General features: G+C 39.1%; 1 protein-coding gene across 1 annotated transcript in view; it reads left to right on the top strand.

Annotated features, from left to right (window-relative positions):
• Window positions 1-22,996, top strand: part of BCAS3 (BCAS3 microtubule associated cell migration factor) — a 514,534-nt gene that overhangs the window by 40,215 nt on the left and 451,323 nt on the right. Inside the window, exon 7 of the mRNA XM_053454572.1 lies at window positions 13,507-13,579. Within this exon, the coding sequence (XP_053310547.1) occupies window positions 13,507-13,579 (73 nt within the window). The remainder of the gene's footprint in view (window positions 1-13,506; window positions 13,580-22,996) is intronic.

Consider the following 22,996-nt stretch of genomic DNA (forward strand, 5'->3'; position numbering starts at 1 on the left):
CATTCATTTGGCCAAAAACAAAAAAAAAAAAAAAACTTTTAATACTTATTAAAAGTAAGACACCAAAATTAGACAAAAAAAATCAATAACAATATTAATATATACATACATATACATATATATAATTAACAGCAATCACAATCCTATCATGCCCAGGTTCTAGCATGTACTGGCTGACTTAGCATGATAGGCGTGTGATTGCTGTTTGCAATCATATACCGTATTGGCTCGGATATAGGCCGCCCCCGTATATAGGCCGCACTCTAAAAGTTTGGTGCTTTTTTAAAGAAAAAGTTTTTTTCTTTAAAAAAGCACCAAAAAAACCATGCTGCCACTCTGTCCCCCCCCGAGATATGCTGCCACTGTCCTCCCTCCCCGAGATATGCTACCACTGTCCTCCTCCCCCCCGATATGCTACCACTGTCCTCCTCCTCCTCCCCCCCCCGAAATATGCTGCCACTGTCCTCCTCTGTCCCCCCCTCCTCGACTTACCGGAGCAGACTCCCGGGTGTCTTGCTGGGCCGGCGGGGGACATCTACGCAATACGCGTATGCAACTTCCGGTGCCGGTATCGGAAGTTGCATACGCGTATTGCGTAGATGTCTCCCGCCGGCCCCGCAAGACACCCGGGAGTCTGCTCCGGTAAGTCGGGGGTGGGCAGAGGTAAAACGCATCGTGCGTATCGGGGAGTAGGATGCAGGTCCCCTGCACCGCTGCGGGGGATCTGTATCCTAACCCCGCTGCCTGCCCGCCGCCCGGGACTGCATGTCCCGGGCGTCGGGCGCTAGACCCCGAATATAGGCCGCACCCCCACTTTAAAGACTTAAAGTGGGGGGAAAAAGTGCGGCCTATATTCGAGCCAATACGGTATATCTATTAATACTGTTATTGAATTTTTCTGTCCAATTTTGGTATGTAATTTACTTTTAATAAAAGTGTTGTTAACACACCACAGTTGGACAAAAAAAATGAATAACAGCAATCACACCCCTATCATGCCTAGACAGCCTCCCTATGCCATGCTATCCCCCCACACTTCCATGCAATCTCAAACTCTCATTCACAAACATTCATCATAAACTATAGCATAACACCCATCACTCTCACACACTTACTAATATTTTCCTACCTTTCCTCTGGCACTGTCACTTTTCCTCTTCGTTCTTCCTCTTTTTCTTCCTCTTCTGTGTCCCGTCCTTCCGGTGCAGAGAGCGCGGAAGACGATGAGCGTGGCTTCAGTGTTGTGCACCGGGATTTGAAATCAAGTCCCGACACACAGCCACGGTTGCCGCGCGCATCGTTTTTGGAGGCGTGCCGGCGGACAGTCCCGGTGGCAGCCGCTTAGTTTTTAACTTTGCGGCTGCCATGAATGTTCGTCTGCCGGCCACCCGGCCAGCCCGCCGGCCCGGATTCAGGGCGGCCTGGGGGGCAATTACCCCCCTGCCCCCCCGGCCCAGCACGCCCCTGGACGCCCTGGAACTCTTGCTGGACCCAGCACTGGTGCTGGCTTGAGGTTAGCATACCATGCGTGGACACTGGCAAACAGGAGATGTGTCTGGCTGAACACATCCACCAAAAGCCAGTGGTTGGGGGTTCAAGAAAAGAGGGCAAATGCATAGGGTGGATTCTGTCAAATCCTTTCATGTATTAGAAGAAATCTAATTTAAAATGAATACTGGCTATTACATGCAGTAAAATGCAAATGATGATTGGAGTGTCTTTGTTGGAACTATAGAAAGGGTAACCATATTACGTTGAGAACTTTTGCGCTGGTATTTCAGCAGTGACTGATTCTTTACTACGGTAAAACATCCAATAATAAAAGAAACTGTTATTTTCTTTGTTTTTTTTTTAAATTCCACTGATCTATCTAGTGGTCTGTTAAAAATTACAAAGTATTGTCCTTGGCTGCTCTGTTCATTTGGCTGCTTAAACTTAAGTATCAAAATTATTCTTCTCTTTAGAAGGTTTTTTTTAATGTTAGATCTCTGTATAATATCTAGACAAAACACGGACGTCCTCTATTCAAAGGTTTAATTGCTTGAGATAGTTTTCTGTGTTTGCTAAATCCCGCTGCTTAGCAGATGGTTATAAAAGTTAGGCAAACATCACCCAATTTTACAATGATCTTCTGTATAATTAGAGCTCTTGATTATGTCTTTTGTTATCAAATCCAATATAAACTGAAATGTGTGGGTTAGCACAATAATATATTTTTGGCATGGTGCGATAGGTCATAGTAGGACCAATTAAAATATATAATACTGGTTTGTGTAATAATGACATGTTCATTATATATTTTCTAGTCCCTGTAGCTGAATATAGTTTTATCAGTTATTCCTACATAAATAATGTGTCTGGAACCATATAAAGCAATATTTAATGTTGTGTGTTTTAATATTTAAAATATTTGGTATTCACAATTTTTATATATAAGGTAATATGAAAACTAAGCAGAGTGGGTTAATTTAAAATGATAGGTTTATAGGCTCAATAGAGTTAATGCAGAAAATAGGAATTGATGATCACAAATGGCAAAAAAGGGACAATTGATTGTCACGTAACAATGCTTGTTGTTACAGAGCAATGGTGGAGAGAAAAAATCTAGCCAAGCAGGCCTAATGGGGCAATAGTGTATGTCAAAATCTAAAGCAATTTTACAGGTTCTTAGAACTCTTTTTCTAAATGTATGACAAGTCCAAATAGATTTACAATGCTGGCCATAAGGACTAGAGTAATTGGGCATGAGTGCCAACTGCAGGAACGTCACACAAGTTCTGGAGACATAATCCAGCTCCACCAAATGGTATTGATGAAGAAAACAAACCCTATTGATAGAATAGATGTCAAATGCAGAGGTGCCTTAGATCAGCAGTCCCCAACCTTTTTGGCACCAGGGACCGGTTTTGTGGGAGACAGTTTTTCCACGGACCAGGGGCGTGGTGTTTTGGGTTTGATTCAAGTGCATTACATTTATTGTGCATTTTTGTTCTATTATTAATATATTTATTATTATTTCTAATACTCCGCTTTCACTCTCTCACTCATTCTCACTCTTTATTTATTTCAATATTCGTACTACCCCCTTCTGACTATCTACCCCCCTTTCTCACTATCTACACCTCCTTTCCCACTTTCTATACCCCCTTTCTCACTATCCCCTTTCTCACTATCTATCCCCTCTCCTACCCTTCTCACTATCTACCCTCTTCACTTACCGTTCAGGAGTCCTACGTTGGGAGCGAGAGACCTCTGTCTCCCTGCTCTGCCGCGGCGCGCGCTGCTTCACTGCTGAGCGCAGGAATATGACGTCATATCTGTTTTACATCAATATCAGGTTATTGGTAAGGTTATTTACCGCTGACAAATAATGGTTGTGACGGAAACCTCCATCACTGGGGCCACTGGAGAGGCCTGACAGCCAGCCTCCTCCCTACTGACTATGGGCCCTGACTTTGTAAAGACTTCTGTGGCTACCCCCAGCAGTATATCATCCCATCACTGGTTGAGGGGATTATCTCTGGCAGACAGCCAGAATCTGCAAGCAGGGATTGACCAACATTGTTTCAGTTTAATATCAGAACCCCCCCCCAATGGTGCATTAATATGTTGTATAAGTCAGCACACTGCCCCCCCCAGTTCCTTCACTACAGACATTTACCCCGGCCATCCCTGGAACTGATTTGGGCCAGTAATAGATAGTGGAGGTTGGGACCCTATTGTATTGTTAATCCCGTTACTGCCCCTGTTGTCTCTGGGAGGCAGATTAAGGGGGCGGTTTGTATGTTACTATGTGTTTTGCTGGATATATCCAGCCCTATGTGTGAGAAATAAATCAGTCTTCGTTTGGTTTTACCCTACACTGAGTCTCGGCTAGTGACTAGGGAGCCGGGGAAAGTGTGTGGTGTCCCAGGCTAAAGGGAGCACAAGTCAGCGGAGGTAGTCGGTCGGACTAGCCAGATCTGTGAGGATAGTTAAAAACCATTATTTGTCAGCGGCTCGGTGGTTGGGGACCCCTGCCCTAGATGCTTGGAGTACAGGAAACTGCAGAGGACCTTCTTTGTGTGCAACTGCGTGCGCAGGACTCTCAGAGACGTAGTGAACGGCTCTGCTGGAAACTCCATGTCTCGCTTCTTCCTGCTGCCCCTGTGGAGGCAGCTCAAGTGGGAAAAGTGGGACAGCTCCGTCCCTTACAATTGGACCATGCCCTGGTTCTACTCGGACGTGGGCAAATTTGTAAGGGAGCACCAACTGGAGGGAGTTAAACCAGACTTGTGGTTACCCCGTGTGATCCACAAGCTCATCAGAGCCAAGGACACTATCGAGAACATCCCAGGGCTCCCCGACGCCACAGCCAAGACTGTCTGGGCTAACGTGTCGTCGAGCAGGCTAACCAACAGGCACAAAGACATTGCATGGATGGCCGTTCAGGGAGGCCTCCCCCTAAGGACATTTATGCATGCCAGGGGGCTGTGCAGATATAGACACTGCCCACAGTGCATTGTGGAGGAGGAGACTTCCCTTCACTTGTTCTGGCAGTGCCCGTTTGCACAGGCTTTGTTCAGAGCCCTGGAGCTGGATCTCAAGGACTATTTCGAGAGAAAGTACCTGTCCTACCATTTGGTACTTTACGGACTTTTCCCAGGAACACACACGGAGCGCGCCATTGAGGATTGCTGGCGTCTCATGTGCTGTGTAAAGGACGCCCTATGGTTTGCCAGGAACCACCTGGTGCTGAGGAGGGAGCAGGTCACAGTCCGTGACTGCCGCAGGCTTTTTTAGAGGCAGTGAAGCCTGGACTTTGCTGGAGGAGGATTGGGAGCCTTCTGGCCCCTTCCTCTCTTCAAGACGGCCAGCAAGGAGTCTCACTCTTCAGGGTGAGACTCAAGATCCGACCCTCCCATGGGGGGGGGTTGGAATTTGTCCGAGTTCTCCGTGAGTGAACTCGGCATTGTAGTCTGGCTTCTGCTGCCTTTGGCACAGTTGCGGCACCCAGGAGCACGCACCTCGGGCTCCAAAAAAAAAAAAATTAAAAAAAAAATCTGTTACTCTTTTTCATCTCTATGGAGATTAAGTTAAGAGTAGTACTAGTGATCTCACACAACACTCTACAATATGCACCTTGTCCAGTTATATCCAAACTCAATCAAATCTTGGATTTAGGGATTCTTTTAAGAGACTCGCTAAGTGTGATAAGGTTTTATGCCAAATCACCCCTTTTTCTTTTCTAACATTCTATTTACTAAATAGATGGGAGATATTTTACTCATACAAGCACATAGATACAGAGACAGTCACAGCAAAAAAATAACCTATTGGCCCATGTGGACCATTCTTTTTTAATCACATTTCAATTACTTATTTTAGATGACTTTAGGCCCACACAGGGATGGGAATTAGAAGAGAATGAGAAACCAATCGAAATTGGTTCCTGCATACTATTTTTGCTCAGCTGTATGACATGCATATATATTTAAGTCTCTTTTCTCTAAAATTATAAATAACATGTATAAACATAGATGAATATATTAATATATTAAAGTTATTTCGATTCATATAATAATTAAGACTATTTATGCAAGCACAAGTCCCAGCTGATCTGTAGCACATTAAAATGTTTCTCTGCCAGAGGTGTGAAATCAGCACACCCAAGCCAAGGCTCTCTACATGTGGAACCTTTTACTGAAAACACCTCATCATCAAGTAGACATGTTTTTGGATGGAAATACTGTGTCTGAAGAAAATAGAAAATTAAGGAATTTTACCTAGATTTGATTCAGATGCAAATTAATGAAACACCCAAAGTAAACTTCATACATCATAGTTGTTGGATATAGTTTAAAAATGATTTCCTGATATTGCTTATCTGGTCCATCAGAATTTTCTTTTTGTGGCCTGTGGCGGTATGGCATAGACTTATTTATGTTCCCTTTAGATATAGATGAGTATAATGAGTATGTAGAGATATGGTTTTTATTCCTTGATCTTTTTTATTTAAAAAGCCCCCTCCTTTATAGTAAGTATATATATATATATATATATATATATATATATAAATTATACACATTATTGTGTACATTAGATGTTTAGGCACCATAGAAATGATGCATACTAGCAGGGATTAGAACTCTCTGATCCCACATTACCATGGAAGAAGTAGTCATATGGCCCTAACGACAGTGATCAGAACTTAATTTTGTTGTAAACGTAGAGAAGCCACTGATTACTCTGGGGCACTTTTCTTGTCTCTGAGAGGAAGCCTCACGATTAGCAGTAAAAATGCAGGTTTCCTCTTTAATGGAATTTTGGCCTGTTAAAATATCCAATTTTTCTTACCTCAAATTTTAAGTACTTTTAAATAGAAACATAATTTCACAGCAGGTAAGAACCATTCTGCCCATTCAATCTGCCTATTATTCCCCCTGTAAAGACTCAAACCTAAATCTGTTATCTAAGATTTGGGATAGCCATATGCTTATTCCATGCATATTTAAATTACCATAGTGTATTAATCTTTACTACGTCTGCAAAGGGGATGTTTCCTTTATCTACCACCTTCTCAGTAAAGCTTCCAGTCAGCCGTTCCTCTTACAGCTTTACGGTTGTGACATTGTCACCTACCTGTTAGAAAAGGGTTACTAAACATGTGTAATTACCAAGTGGATAACTTTATTTTGCAGTGGGTCAGTAGTAGTAACACTTTCTGTAAATATGATAAATGTTGATATTAGGTTACACTCGGCTCAGTGTAAAGTAGACAGTTTTTTAATCCCGCTCCCGCTGAATTTCTGACCTTTACCGCCCGCAACGTGTGTGTTCCACTCCCGCCGGCTCCCGCAACATATGTGTCCAATCCTGCCTGCTCCGGCAACATATGTGTCCAACCCCACCCGCTCCCGCAAACATCATTCACAAACATTCATTCACTCATTAATTCCCTCATTCACAGATACTTATCATTCACAGATACTCATTCATTCCCTCAATCACGCATACTCGTTCATACAAACTTCCCAACCCCCTTATCTGAACTGCATATTTCCCATGCACTCTTGCAAGGCTGCCTTCACATTGCTCACACACAGCGCCGCTTCTCTTTTCCCGCGGGAACGGAGCAGGGTCATGTAACGAGACGTAAATTCACGTGACTCCAGTGGGTTCCTGGGCGGAACAAGAGAAGAGACACTGTGTGCGAGCAACGCGGAGGCAGCCTTACGGGAGTGCGCAGGATTATTGGGACCCGCAGGTACATTGTCTGACCGCCCGCAAGACCCGCAAGTTTTTTGACGGGTACCGCGGGACCCACATCCCAATGCAGTCCTCTAGTGTAGAGTGAAAACATGTTCTTGTAGGAGTATTATCACATGGAGAATGCAGAAATCAAATGACAATAGCAGGGACAGAAATGCCATAATAAGGAGAATAATAATACTCCTTGCTTTGTTTAGAAATAAAACATTACTTGCAGAAGTTGTCTATAAATTATATTAAATAATGAAGATTTGCAAGAAAAGGGGGCAAACTCTTGGTGATTTTTATCCCATGGCCAAAAGACAACAGCTGGAGCGCTGATTTATGTGCCATGTTACTGTAAATACAGGACCCGGTAGATTTTGAGTTGACCTTTGTAGGACGTTCTTTTTTTCAAAGTTTAGGAATGTTTAAATTAACAAACATGTTTACAAAAACTTCCATCTGTCATACTGATGTTTTGTGGCATGCTCAATTCAAGGCAGGCAGGCAGGCAGGCAGGCATTGAGTTATAGGGGCTGCTCACCAATAAAATATCCATACTAGTACCTCTGAGTAATAGTCCTTAAGTGATTGTATACCTCTTTTGCTTTTGACCAGTTTTAAAAGTCCTCTTGTCTGTACTGTTATTTTGTTAAATCATTGTGGGCTGGATCCAATCATTGTGATAAATTTATTTAGTTCTACAAATTATCCCACATGCTTCAGTATAATATGTGGAGATTACAAAAAAGTAATATATCTCTGGTAATTGAATCCATTCCATAGTCTGAAAGAGAATATATATATATATATATATATATATATATATATATATATATATCAGTGAAACCAAGTCTAGACCTTTAAGAATGAATATCTGATTACCCTTTATTGAGTGAAATCTACAGGTAAAACTACCTTGATTCTAACAGTCCTAAATTAAACCACATATTTTCCATATGAATTTGAAATATATATGTAAAGTATTTTTTATTTAAAATATTGTTATGTATAGTCCACAGAAATTTGTATACGTACATAGCTACATAAATGTATGTTGTCCTATGCACACATATGTTTAAAGAATTAATACTTTTACGGGGATGGGTAAGTCTGAGCTCGACCTGGTGTACAAGTTCCTACAGTGACTATAAGATATGCAACATGTGTGTTCTTACAGCATCCCTAAACGTAGAGCCCAACTGTATTGGATGGATGTGCAACATATGTGTTGGACCAATCTGCAAACTCAATTTTATGATTAGTAGTGTATTTTGCATTTAAATATTATAGATATATATTGATATAAGTGTTTGCCCTTTTCTGCTAGCCCACCCCACTTTGCAAATAAATGCAGCTTTTGAAAAGCACAAGAAAGCATTTGACTAATATCTGGAACTGGATAAAAGAGAGCTCTGTAATAAGACACAGCAGCTATCTAACGCACCAACGTAATGATTCCGCACAAAATAAAGTGAATTGTAATGGAGCTGATGATTACCATCAAGCAAGGGGCTCACACACTGTTTTAGTGTGGAACTGTAAAAGAATGATTGTTTAATGTTGGCTTTTGCTTCAAACGAATTGGCAAATGCTTAAAAAAGATGTCCTTACGTGATAAAGAATTCATTCCCAGGTGTGAAGCGAAAAGTTCACAGCTTCAACGAAATACACTTCTGAAAGGCCCAGTTTAATAGGCCCCAGCTTTCACTTCTCAGTAAATAAAGGGCTAGAATCATTAGATAAGCTGTCTGCATTATGTCTGTACACGGTGTTGCAGACAGCTATTACCGGTAGACATGCTGGACTTATCAACTAACAGACACTTTATAAGCTTTGTAGCATTCTTAGAAATTTGTTCTAACTATTTTATTTGTGGATTTATTTGCTGTGAATGATAAGAGGTCTCCATACCTCCCAACAGAACCACTTTTCACAGGACAGTCCTGATTTTCAGGCATTGTCCTGGGTAGCGGTCCCACTGTCTCGCTATTACTGGCAATGGAAATTATACTGATCTCCTCCGACCAGTCCAGGAACATGTCCACGGGCGTTATATAATTGTTCAGAGGCTAGATTACTGCACCCTCTACTATATGTCAACAACAGACATTCTTTACCTGAAAGTGATCTGTTTTCACATTTCAGGGCAACGTACTAGATAAACTTACATGACTGGACAACCATTCAGTACCAGGAACAAATCTTTATTTGGCTTTTACTGTTTATACATCTTTAATTATAAACACTATATGACCAAAAGTATGTGGACATCTCTCCTAATTATTGAGTTTAGGTGTGTCAGATACCTTGTGTAGATAGTCAAGCACATAGGCGGCCATCTCCATAGACACACATTAGCAGTATAATGGGGCATACTGAGGAGCAGAGTGACTTTAAACGTCTAGGAGTCACAAAAGCTCACCTGTGAAGCAGTAGACCACACACTGCTAAGTGCTGAAGCGAACAACGCGTTTCACTTACTACAGACTTCCAAACTGGCTCTGCAAGTAACTGCAGCATAAGCTCTATGTGTTGGGAGTGTGATGAAATGGGTTTTTATGGCTGAGCAGCTAGAGTGGTGTAAAGTACACTGCCACTGGACTCTAGAGCAGCGGAAATATATTCTCTGGATTGACAAATCAGACTTCACTTTGTGGAAGTCTGATGGAAAAATCTGGGTTTAATGGATGCCAGGAAAAACACCACCTACCGGAATGCATAGTGTCTACGTTCAAGTTTGTGTCACGCATCTGGGTCATGCTACGGGCAGGCAGGTTGGTTCCAGCCAGTACGAGATCTCCAGGCGTTGTGCACTTACCCAACGGCTGTTTGATGCATGATCTCCTCTGGTAGAGAAGGCTGGGGAAGCACCGTGGACTTGCAGTAGAGGACGCACACGTAGTGTGCAGCAAGGGGCAGATGAGGCATCTAATTTAAAAATCCAGAACTACTATGCAGGAGCACCCTAGTGTGGTCCTGTGTTGTGATTGAATTCCTGGACTTATATGTTGACTCCTGGCTTGTTTTTGACCATTCTTGTGCCCAGTGATTTTCTACCTTATTATGTTGATTTGTGTACCCTACCTAGATTGTCTGATTACCTGTTCCATGTACCTACCTTTATTGACTCCCTGCTTAGTGTACTGAACTTGGCTTTGACTGACTATTCGTTCTGCATTACCCTCTCGAACCTCTTATCACTTGCCCAGGAATTTTACCTGTTTTAGCCACTAAAGCATATTTTAGTCTCAGAGTCTCCATTCAGGTCTATGAAGCTGAGATTCAGGGCTTCAACGCCTAATAGCCCCCTAGTGACACCACTAGTTGGGATTGTCAAAGTTCCAGTTCTGTTAGCTTGGGGCTTAACCCCTTGTTAGGTGTTTGAGGAGAAAGAAGTTATGTGGTGTATGCTCCTGGGTCACAGCAGATGTTACTGTATGGTGGAAGATTAGATTGTATGCTTCCAGCTTTGTGGCACATGCTTGGGGAAGGTTATTTTCTATTCCAGCATGACTGTGTCCCATTGCATAAAGTAAGGTCCATAAAAACATGGTTTGACGAACCTAGTGTGAAGGAACTCGAGTCACCTGCACAGACCTGCACATGACCTATAACCCCACTGAATTTTGAAAGCTGATTGCAAGCCAGGCCTTCTCATCCAACATCAGTGCCTGACCCCACAAATGTTCTTTTGTCTTAATGGGCTCAACTTCCCAAAGACACTCGAAAATCTTATGAATAGCTTTCCCAGAAGAGTGGAGGCTGTTATAGCCACTAAGGGGGGAGGGTCCACTTCATATTAATGGCCATGGTTTTGGAATTAGATGTCCAACCAACTCACATCAGTGTGATTGCAAGTTGTCCACATACTTTTTGTCATCAAGTGTATGCAGTAAATAGGTGTTGATGATACAGTGTCCAGACTGTGACATTTAGCAGGGACAGTCAGTTTGCCAAAGAGGGAGACATTGTAATGTACATGTTGAGTTGTCCTGTGGCAGATGTGTAGGTTGGCCCTTTGAGTCTAATACTCCTGAAATGGATTGTTAAACACCATTTCAGTAAAAGCTGTGATCAGTAAATAAATTATATTGGATGCATTTTTTTTTTTTTACAAAAGCAGAATATCTTCATTTTCATTAAAGTACTCCAACTTGATTAAATGAAAGTCTGCCTAGCACCAGAGAATTACCATGTCCATTTTTTCAGATAGGTGAATCAGCGTCACCATTTTGCTAAGTGCAAGGCTAGCGGAGGGGCAGGTGGTGCCGTTTTCATTACTTTAATTGTGTGATTTGTCTGGATTTTCAGCTTTTGATAAATGCTATAGTGTTATATGACAGAATTAAAAGGATTTGGGAGTTTAACAAAAGGACTTTGCAACAGGATTTCAACTCTTTTTGTATATTTGATGGATTTGCCTGGATTTGTTATTATTTTTTTGTATTATTATTATTTTTTTCAATCACTGAGTTGCATTAAATACGGAGTGTTGAGCAGGTGTGTGTATCGCCAGCATATTCCCCAAGCCGAGAAGCAAAAACAATTCCAGATATCAAAAAATAATAATCCATCACAACCTGTAGGATTAAATTTCAACTCACACGAAATTGCTTTATTTACCCTCTCCATTAAACAAATAGCAAATGCCAGATTTCATGCGAGGCTGTAATTAATCCGTTTCCTGCAGTATAAAAACATTTTATACTAATGTTTTTTGCAAATATTTAAAATGTCTGTGATTTTAAAAGTTTGGATATACATATTTTATATGTTATATGCTGTTTCAATCCTGATGATTACTTTTTTTTGTAGGTTAGCTCTTGTTATTACAGTTAACTTTAACATTTTAAGTGATGTGTCAGTTGTGTAGCACACTGGTTGCTCATGACACCGTGCTAACCTCTGACATTGCCTAGGGGACCTACACAGGGTCTTTAAACATTTTTGGAGATGTCCTCTGTAGTCAGATGGTGACATCACATATGATGACGAGGGAGGATGAAGAGAAAAGTAAATACATGTAGCAACACTGACTGTGAGGTCTTTTTGAGCATTATTAAGGACCTATAAAATATGATCCCATTAGCCTTGGCTTTTCAGCGCATAGCTTTGTTGGCTCACAAGTGACACTGTGATCATCTCTGGTCCTTAAACTTCATTTGTTAATGGTGCTATGAGATACAACATTGTCATAAATGAGTCAATCATATGGTTCACCGATGCTATGCCCATATATTCAACATGTAATTTGGTGCTCAGAAAATGTAGTAGTTGTAGCTTGAAGCCTTCAAACAGATTTCAAGATATACTGAATATCGTCCTTTTTTTTGTCATTCTACATAAAAAAAATTAAACATTTCCTCAGATGACAAAGAAGTGGAACAGGGAGACAAAGCTTTAAATTCACATTTCAATATAAACATTATATTCTCCAAAAGTTGCAGATATTACACCTGTAAAACATTAGCACAATTATTTATGTAACTAATTGACAATTTCTGAAAAAACCCAGCTGCAGTATTACATTTTACATTAAAACAATTAACACTTATTATAAAGGACATTAATCTGTTCTTTGTAGGCATGGACTGAAGCATAGTTATAATTCAAGCCAGCACTGGATTTTAGGGTTTACAATTGGTTTCTTTCCTTTCATTTCTGGAAAATAAATGGGAGAATTATTGCATTTTAAATAATAGGTACCAAATAATTTAAGGTAACATGCATAATCTGCATTTTAATATAAATATTCATTCACTCAAAGCCGTACTCCTTAGGTAGGTTGCTTGACCCTAGGTGACTGTGTTGGTATCATCAGAATACATAACCCAGGTTTGACCTTTGGAATTGTTATCTGTACAGACTTTACTTCCTGTCTACCATAATATCTTGCCTACAGCCATCTTCGTAATTCGTTACTCTCCTGTGACCTCAACCAAAATAATTGCAAAGTCCCGAGACTTTGCTTTGATCGCAACCACAATTCTTCCTTCACCATAAACTACGTTTAATGGCAGTATTAGTTAGTAGCTAGGATTAATATGATTCCTCTGTAATATGAAAATAATAAACAGTAGATATAGATGTAGTAGTTGATGTGTGGGAGGCACTGTGCCATCTTTACTTAACTGTGTTAGGTCAGCACTTAGATGTAGGGAGCCGTTCAGAAGCCGTTCAGTAAGTGGCCACTCTGCTTCAAGGGCTGAATTGTATTGCACAGTGCTCTTTTAAAAATATTTGCATAAAATATTTAATTTTTTTTTACAGGTTCTCAGAAATGTGATAATTTTTCAGAAAAGAGGCCTCTCCTTGGGATTTGTAAAAGCACAGGTTCTTGTGGGTAAGGATACTTTTATATTAGTAGTTCTATTTATTTAAGTACTTTTATCTGTACCTGTGGATTTGTTTGACTTGTCCTTCTTGTGCCTTCTCACTTTGAAATTCCTATTTGGAATTCTAAATGTTTAGGATCTCCTATATAAATACAATGTTTTACCATTGGTGCTGCATATTTAAAGTAATAACAGTAATAAAAATCCATGTAATAATATATAGTGTGTTGTGAACATTTTGTCTAACATAGGTACCAGTTTTCATAACATGTTTTGCGTCTCCTCTTCACATAAATGTGTTTAAAACAAGGTCGGCGAGAGAGTTTTCAGGAGCATTGTGGTGTCAGCTCGCTGACTTTACTATGCAAGTACGCTGCTGTCCCCGAAAAATGTGAAGTTAAATCAGCGAAACTTGATGGAACTAATTTGACAGACTGAGCGATGCATTATGCAGGTGCCAGCTCAGCCCTTCTTTCAGGATAAACATGGCAGGGATCACCCTGCCATGTTAAAGGTACACTCCAGCCATTGTATGCACTTGTAACATGGTAACTGATATCTTACCTTTTTATACATCCAAATGCATAGATGGATTTAGCAGAAGCTTTCCCCCCCAGCTATGTGCCTGTCAGGTGACTAAACTTTAATATGCATTTTTATTGGTTGGGCTGTATGGGGCATTTAGGAATTTCCTTTTATAAAAGTAAAAAAATACCGTGATACTTGTGATACTTAGTAGAAGGCGTTCTGGCAAACATACACTCTCATGGTACTTGAGGTCTGCATGCTTATGCTCAGCATAATTAGCCATGTCACTGCCACCTACTGTTTAGTATAGCTTTCTACAGCACATCCCTTAAGGATTGCAAACACAACATTTTTCAGGGTGACTGACCATTTCTAAAAAGGCCCTCACTGTATTAAAGAGCTTTGTGTGGTTTATATTCCTGAGTTTTCTGTTACAGTTGAATAATTATGAACCTTAATAGTTAAAGATCTAACGCCACAATCAAATCCCTTATGAAGGAAATCCATGATCTGATTTCTCAATAGATGGTTGAGAAATGTGGTTCTAGTGATAGATGGGTCCCTGTTGAAGATACTTTCTTGCCAGTAGGGACATATGATGATCTGAAGCCAACCTTCAAGGTTTCGGGAACCATATTCTTTTCGGACAGGAATGTACCACCAAGATAACTGTCGCTTTTTGTTATTTTAGCTTCCTGATCACCCAGGGAATAACCGGAAGTGGTGGAAAGATGTAGGCCAGGGAAAATTCCAGGTCTAAGTAAGGGCATCTAGTCTGAGAGGATGGTCTATAGGGGAAAGTTTTTCACCTTTGTTCAAGTGGGAGGCCATTACATCTGATTACAGAATTACCTGCAGAAAACTGCCATTAACACTCTTTTTGTTGTCCTGAAGCCCTACAGGAAAATTAGGTTGATCATCAAACTCCGGTCTGTTTATCACCTACCACAGATTAAGGATAGGATCTATAGAATCCACAGTAAAGACCTTTTCTGGGGAAAGTCCGCCCATAGACAAATCTGAGCTGTGAAGTATGGTAGAGGCTTGCTTCTATTGTCCTCACACTTGTTTAATAAGATTACCACCGTAGTATTGTCTGACACACAGGACACAAAGCCCTCTGTGTCTCAGTAAATGACTCCAATGCTTGAAAGTCCTCCATACTGCAGTGCTGTACAATGAGTATCACAGAATATATGTGGGTCCTTGCTATAGCCAATCTCTCAACAGAGTGCTTGAATAGTTTAGTCCCTACAACACTGAGTTAAAGATGAGTTAAAACAAAGTTCAAAATATGATACCACATTGTTAACTGTTTATTATATGAGGCCAGAACTGGTAAGCACTTTCTGCCTGAAGGGGAAATATTTAAATATGCATTACACAGAGGCAATTTAGCGCTCCTTGCAGGAGAAGCTCCCTAGGGTAGACTCATTTATTATGCAGAGTACATTTAGTGAGATGTGAAATGCTTATTGTTCCTCAGCTAACTTACAATTTACGTTAGTTTGGAAAACCCAGGGATTTGGAGGCTTAATCAGCCCCAGGACAGAAGAGAGCAGTCCTTGATATTATTCCTTCTGTGATACACTTTGTGTTTAGCATGACTAAGTAAACCTTGACCCCTGAAAGCTATCTTACTTCCCAACTCTCAGCCTGACTGCAGAAGACTTTCTTTAAGTACACTGCAAGAATAAAACTTTCATCCATGCCTGTTATTTAAATAAAACATACATTAGCCAAATTTCATTCTCTTTGGAAACCAATGCCCTTGGTGCATCCTGGAACAAATGAGGGTGTTTTTTTCATGGAGCCACTCTCCGAACTAAGAAAGGAATAAGGTAACCCTATAATGAAACACAAATTTAAAATCCTTGCCTCGTTAGCACACCCCTCCACAAGTAGCCTTGAATATCAGGCATGCAAATTAATGCGTTGCAGATCTTTTTGAAATGAGGTAAACTTTACATTTCTTTCAGTAAATACTTGTCAGAATGTATATAATCCCAGGAGCAAATCTGATTAGATTAGAAGCTCTGTTTATTTCTATGTTGCCAGTAAATGTTCCGTTTGGGCTGTTTGCTCTGAATATTCATACTGAGTTTGGGAGTCCAAGTAACCTGATGTAGTTGTGTATATACGGCATAGCCTTTATGCCTGAAATATTTAGATAATTGTGCTTCCCTATAAGCTTTCTGTACTCTCTGTTATTATTTTATTTATCCTTTACCTTCTGGAAACAGTAACACAGATCATAATGCAAAAACAAGGATACGTGAAGAGAAAAATGATTCATCCACTTGCTATTGCAATGTTATTGCGAAAAGTTTACTTTTTTGGCCTGGGGTTCATGATATTTCAAGGAAACTATGTCAAAACATTTGTTTTGCTCCATTTTAATTGAACTTGCCATTGTTACAATGTCTTTGTTTTGCTGGGAAAAGTAGTCAACAGCAAATAAAAAGGAAATCAGAGGATGCAAGAGTGGCAGAAGGAACATTTTGGTCGGGAGTAGTCCAAAAGCTCCCAGTTTGACCATATTTTTAAATATAGCATACGTAGTGTGGCCTGCAGTACAATTGGGCAATAGATCATCTTAATGATTAACCGAATGGGGGTAATACAGTAGAAGGATTGTTTAATGTAAGAAACCATTGATGACTGACCTAATCAGGTCCACTGGTATACTAATAAAATATGCAGCTCTAAATTGATAAACGGTAGACTTAGGTTTACTCAAACATCAATATATTGTATTCTGTGTAGTCTATTTGCTGGGGAAAAATAAAACCCGCCACAGATCTAACATGATCAAGAACAGGTTTGACAATCGTAACACAAATGGAAGGCACTTAAATGAGATGGTAGTTTCAATATAAAAAATATATTTTCTACTATGTATTGTGCTATCCCAGTGACTAAAAGTATGTAGATCTTGATTTTTTCCCCTTAAATAATAATGGTTCGTAAACCACTGTGTGGCACACGATTGAAAAAAATCCACTGTGTGCACGTCCAGGGTTGGGGATATGCTCCTCCATCATCCTGGTGTGAATAGTGATTTCACCCACAATGCATTGGACACAATCATAATACATTTATAAGAAACAATATGCATCCTTGTTTTTAGTTTAAAAGACATATTTTATATGTTTTATGCAACACTTATCCAAACAGGGTGAGTTACTTTATGTTGTATTTTACATAAAGGATCATTGCATGCTCTAGTGATATCTCCATGATTATGTTTGCCCATGTTGGTTTTATATTTCCTAGTGCCCTGTTACTGATTGTGTTATACTTACATTAGTAAAGAAAAAAGCACTGCTATATAATAAAAGATAATAATAATAACAATAATAAAAAAGGTAAAAAAAAAAAACAACAATCATTCTTGAAGAGTTCTATTATTCTTAATCAGAATCAAGGTAGATTAAAATCAATGATTTTAAAAAGATTCAATCCGATTTTTTTTTTTAAATTTAATCAAATGTATTTTAGGAAAATGCTTCCTACTATGAACCATTGAATGCCCACAGATCTTATGAGCTCTTGTTCCAAAACAGATAGTGTGCTACTCCTTGGCCTCACAGGTTTCAGAGGTACCACTGCACATGGGCTTAGAATTATCAATAGGAGAAACATGTAGAAGCAGCCATGTTAACTGTTTGTTAAAATATTTGATTGATTATTCCGTACAATTTAAGATGCTGTGTGCTAGCATCTACAAAGATGCACGGGAGATATATGGTATCCAGAGTTCGGCTTGGGCCATGAGGTTTGTCTTATTTCTTGCTGTGCTCTCAATATGAATGAATGCAAACATATGAAAGATTTCCAAAAGGTTTTGGTGACGATAAAATCCAACTTATATTTAAATCCGCAACCAGAAATCTATCCGAAAAATATTTATCATAAAATAATAAAACAGTAATTGGCGTATTAAACTATGTTTTGCTTTGTTGGTAGATGATTATAATCTTATAAATTCTGCAATGATAAATTGTACCATAGTTTATATGGTACGTATTTTGTGACACTTTCTTTTCTAAATATGGTTTTCATCTAATATTCAAAAGAATGTCGCAATTAGTTGTACTTGTGTTTTTGGTTCAGCGTTGTAAACCACGAGTGTTAAATATCAAAGGCTCACAGCTTCAAAACTGGAACAAACAAATTGTAACAGAATTGTTATAGAAACCACCCCCTGTTACATAACACAATTTTGCTTATTAATATGATGGATTTTCTTACTTGGTCTGTAATGCATTTGCTCCATCCTGTTATTTTCAATTTTTTCAAAATAAATTTAGCAGTGGTATATCAGCAATGCAGAATAGAAAGTACAGAGAGGGATCTCAAAAAAGTGTAAATTACAGATTTTGTTATTTTAACTAACATTTTTTTCTCAATATTCTCAAATATAACAATTTGATATATGGCAACTAAACTAAAGCTATGGATCATGACATGTCTATGTTTGTTGTCTTTACACATGTACACAATTGTATGTAAGACAAGCGGCACAGCATAGCATTTAGGAAAATTAACCTAGTGTGATATTGTTGAAATAAAGTTAGTTAAATCTAGCAGTCAGGGTGTTTGTCTAGCACAGGGGTAGGCAATCTAAGGCTCTCCAGATGTTGTGAACTACATTTCCCTTGATGCTTTGCCAGCATTATGACTGTAAGAGCATTATGGGAGATCCAGGAGAGCCGAAGATTGCCTACCCCTGGTCTAGCAGATTGGGCTAGAAGATAACATGGATATTGATTAATATGAAAATAAGACAAAAAATGTCTTCACTAATGTTTTTTTATGCCAAAAAAGAGAAAACCTTAATCTGAAACGTAATAAAAACTTGGGTTTTCTTGCAGTTATAATTGGCGTTATGTTAGTGATGAAAAGATGTGAAAATATGCTCCATAAGTGCTCCATAAGTGTTTCTTTGGGGCCAAATCTTCCTGAATTTCTTTCCTCATCGAATGCCCTTCTGTCGTATTAATAATTCAAAATGTTTGGTGGGTATAAGTGTTTGATGTTCTATAATCACAACAATGTGTATAGAAACAGCAGGAAAGAGGTTCATACATTCAGTTGCATAACTTATATAGTTTTTTTACTATTCTTGTAGATACCAATTACAAATACATCTAACAAGAAGTCACGTACAATGACTTTTTTTTATTTTTTTGACGTTTATACCTCACACCTTTTAATTTAATGTTCCATTTCTATAGCATGTTTTTAATTTTTTAAGAAAAGATTAACAATGAAAATGATACATGCTAGACAAAAAGGATGACTCTTAATAGCTGGATGTTTTACAATTGTTAATTTGGATTTTAATTTGCAGACCCGGACTAATCTATTGCAGTTACTACTAGTTCCGAAGCTCGTTTTTTTTTTTAAACAAAGTTGCAGGAAACTTTCTTCAAGATCAGTCTTTCCAGCTAAGAGAAGGTTCATAAAACTACTGAGAAGCTTGAATGGATTTTTTACTGTATAATCATTTCAAAATAACAGTTTTATTTCAACCACCAAAAAGGATGCAGGCCTGACACACAAATTTGAAACACATTGCGTTTCTTGGCTGGCACTCGACGGCGCTGGTTTAGATGTTGGTTCAGTCAACTTCAGGCTTAGATTACAAGATTTGCAAATTAAAGGAAAACCAGAAAGGATAGAACATCTGCGTAAATTCTGTCCATGTGGAATTTCCAACAGCCACTCACCCCAAGCCTCAGCTGTTTCGAGGGGAGGGCATACACACCACTTCGGGAAAATCACATTTGATGGTACTAAGGGCATCTAACAGACAGATTAAGTGTTGAAAGATCAAGCTTAAAACCCCATTACATAAACCCATGTAACATTTCAACCCAACTGGTTTAAATATGTCTGTCAAAAGAGTTGTGTATACCCAATTAGTGTTAAACCAGTGTAAAGGCCTTCTAAATCCCACTAATTGTTTTACCTGGGGGATTGTCTGCAAGGGTAAAGTGGGAAATAAAGCATTATAAGGCATGAAGTCTGGTATGGTAGCTGGTGTATGCATTACGTTGAGTCATATTGTAATGAACAACAGAAACCTCCCGGTGGAAGGATATGCAAGATTGTAAAAAAAAGGCCAGAAAGGAAAGGGAATCAAACCTTACTTGTACAGATCAATAAAACTTTTTATTAACTATTCATATTTAGCGATACAGCATAAAATGAAGCTTAAGTGGAAAGTGATACCCCAGCAATGGATAAAAGCTGAATTAGGAATGCCCCCCGCACACCAATGTCTATAATAAATACTCCCCCTGTGTCAATAAAGATTAAGCTTAGTGGATATGTGGAACAGAAAAAAAGAATTTGAGGGCAGATAAGAAGCGTTCAGCCAGTCAGGACTGTCTGTTTTTCCCCTACGGTAAAAGCCTCAAACCTTTTTTGGCCCTTACCGTTGCCTTATAAACATGTATATATGTTTAAATTCCCTTCTTCTGCCAGAAGACATTTACTTACCACCTTCTTAGTCATGTAAAACTTAATTACATTGCTATGCGATGTGTACCGTATGTCTCACACACAGTTGTGTACGTGTGTAAAGAAAAAATATAGACATGTTGTCATGATCTATGACACATATGCCATATATGAAATTATGTATATTTGAGAAAATTGAGAAACAAAAGTGCTGGTTATGTTACGCGAACATAACCAAATCTGTAACTAACCCATATTTGTTAACAAACTAAGATAATTATATCTCTCTGTGAAATTATTATTGTTCATTATTAGTATAATCTGTTTTCATGATTTTAGGGGTTGTTCACTAGGCATTGAATTTACAGGACATCTCAACTGATCAGTGTATAATATATAATTGGTATATGGAGCTATCTCCAAAGTCAGATGCTTAGCTATGCATTATGAAGGTCTATCTGGATGATTTACTGGGATTGATGCTTAATAACTCATAGTGAAGTCAGTGAGTCAACATGTTAAAATCTCCAGACAACTCCTGCTTTAATTATTATATGTATCTCTGTATTTAGTCACAAGAGCCAAACGTCTTACAGTTACAAGGTGTTAGACATGTGATAATTGTTGTTGGCCATTTCAGGTTTGCTGTCACCACCTCAGCTCTCATTTTTGTTAATCTAATAGATGCCAATTGGACTGTGTGGTTCACACGTTTGTATGTGGGTAATAGAAACCACATATTGCACTTTAGATCATTGTTAGACAGTGGTAAGAGTCCAATATGCCAGCTTAAGTCCCAAAATAAATGAATATCTGGGTGCCCCAAGCAACAATAGGACTCGGTTTCAGGACTTGATAAATGTACAGTGATGGGGTCTGTGTGCTGATGTGTGTCTTTTCAATGCTTTTTATTTTGATCTATAGATTGTAATAAAGTTTGTTACTTTTTTTACCTGGACATTTATCTGGTGAATATTTGTTAGTGGGTATGGAACTTGCCTGCATATATTTAAAGATTGTAGTTCTGTGTTTAGCTATTACATGCAATTAGCTGCGGTCACTCCTAAATATAGGCAAGGATGACAAGGAGGCATTTACCTCCTATATTATTGTTATCTTTTATTTATATAGTGCCAACAATCTATGCAGCGCTTAATACAATACATATATTCAAGGGGTATGGCAAGACAAGAATTGACAGACTAAGACAAACCGATACATTAGGTGGAGAGAGCCCTGCGCGCAAGCTTACAATACTACCATGATTTCAATATTTTGGACCTCTGCTGTAAACTTGTTTTTCTCTTTAGTTTGTTTTTGGGCTGCCGTATCATTAGGCCTATTGGCCAGAAAACATGTGCGACCCAGTGCTGAAGCTAGCTGTTGGTAGATATCCATGTATGCAGAAGGAACATACCTCCTGGAAGGCGAGTAGCTAGGAGGCCACGTAAATAACTGAAACGATTATAGAGGTTACTGATGAATCATTCTATGCATTTGCATGCCAAAAAGTGTACAATATAAGGTGACACTCAGCAATGGTAGCTTTTCCATTATTCCTCCCTTTTAAAGTACAGTTTTTGAATGGCATAACTTAAAAAAACACATAATTTAATGAGTCTGCCTAACATTCAGTTAAGTCAGTTTGGGAGTTATTTAAACTAACTGTAAAGCCGTGTGGGAAACTGAAGCATCACGTGTAGTATACCGTTTGGTAAAGTGAGACTGATTTCAATGAAACACATTAACTTGTATAAATGTGGTCATCGCTTTGCAACATGGTGCCTTTGAAGTAGAGATGCTTTCTGCATTCTTGAGTGATGCGCAACATTCTGAAAGCTGTATAGCTGCAGTGTTATTAATGAAGATTGTGGTTGAAATTGACTGTAAGCTCCGAGGGTGGGTTACATTTTGTCTGTAGTTTTCAGGGCTGTGTACATTGGCATTGGAGTATGAAAATCCGAGACCAAACAAATACTAAAATGATTATGGTATGATCAGCTTACATTTTAGACATAATCTGATTTGCTTCCATTTTTAACCTCTGACGGCATTTTATAGAGAGAAAGAAGTCAGTGCCGGCAAGCTGATATATGCACATACAAGTTTTTGCATGGCAAAGCAATGTAAGGTAACTAAAGAAAAAATTAATTTCTCTGACTGCCAATGTTCTCTATGCTACTGAACATAGTTTGATGAAAGAAGGGAAGCCCAAGAAGCTTACCAAAGCAAATGTCAAACGGCATCTGTACTGAGAGACTGAAACTGTCATACTTCCACTAGTGAAACATGGGCAAGACTAAGGCACTAGTGTCCATGGACACTCAATAATTCTTGGTTGGAACACTGGATTTGCCTCTGTGTATTTGTTAGGCGTTTTCAGTGTTCTTTATTTCCCATACTTTCTTCTTCTTTATGAACAAAAA

The sequence above is a fragment of the Spea bombifrons genome, chromosome 2, assembly GCF_027358695.1.
Source record: "Spea bombifrons isolate aSpeBom1 chromosome 2, aSpeBom1.2.pri, whole genome shotgun sequence".
NCBI lineage: Eukaryota > Metazoa > Chordata > Amphibia > Anura > Pelobatidae > Spea > Spea bombifrons.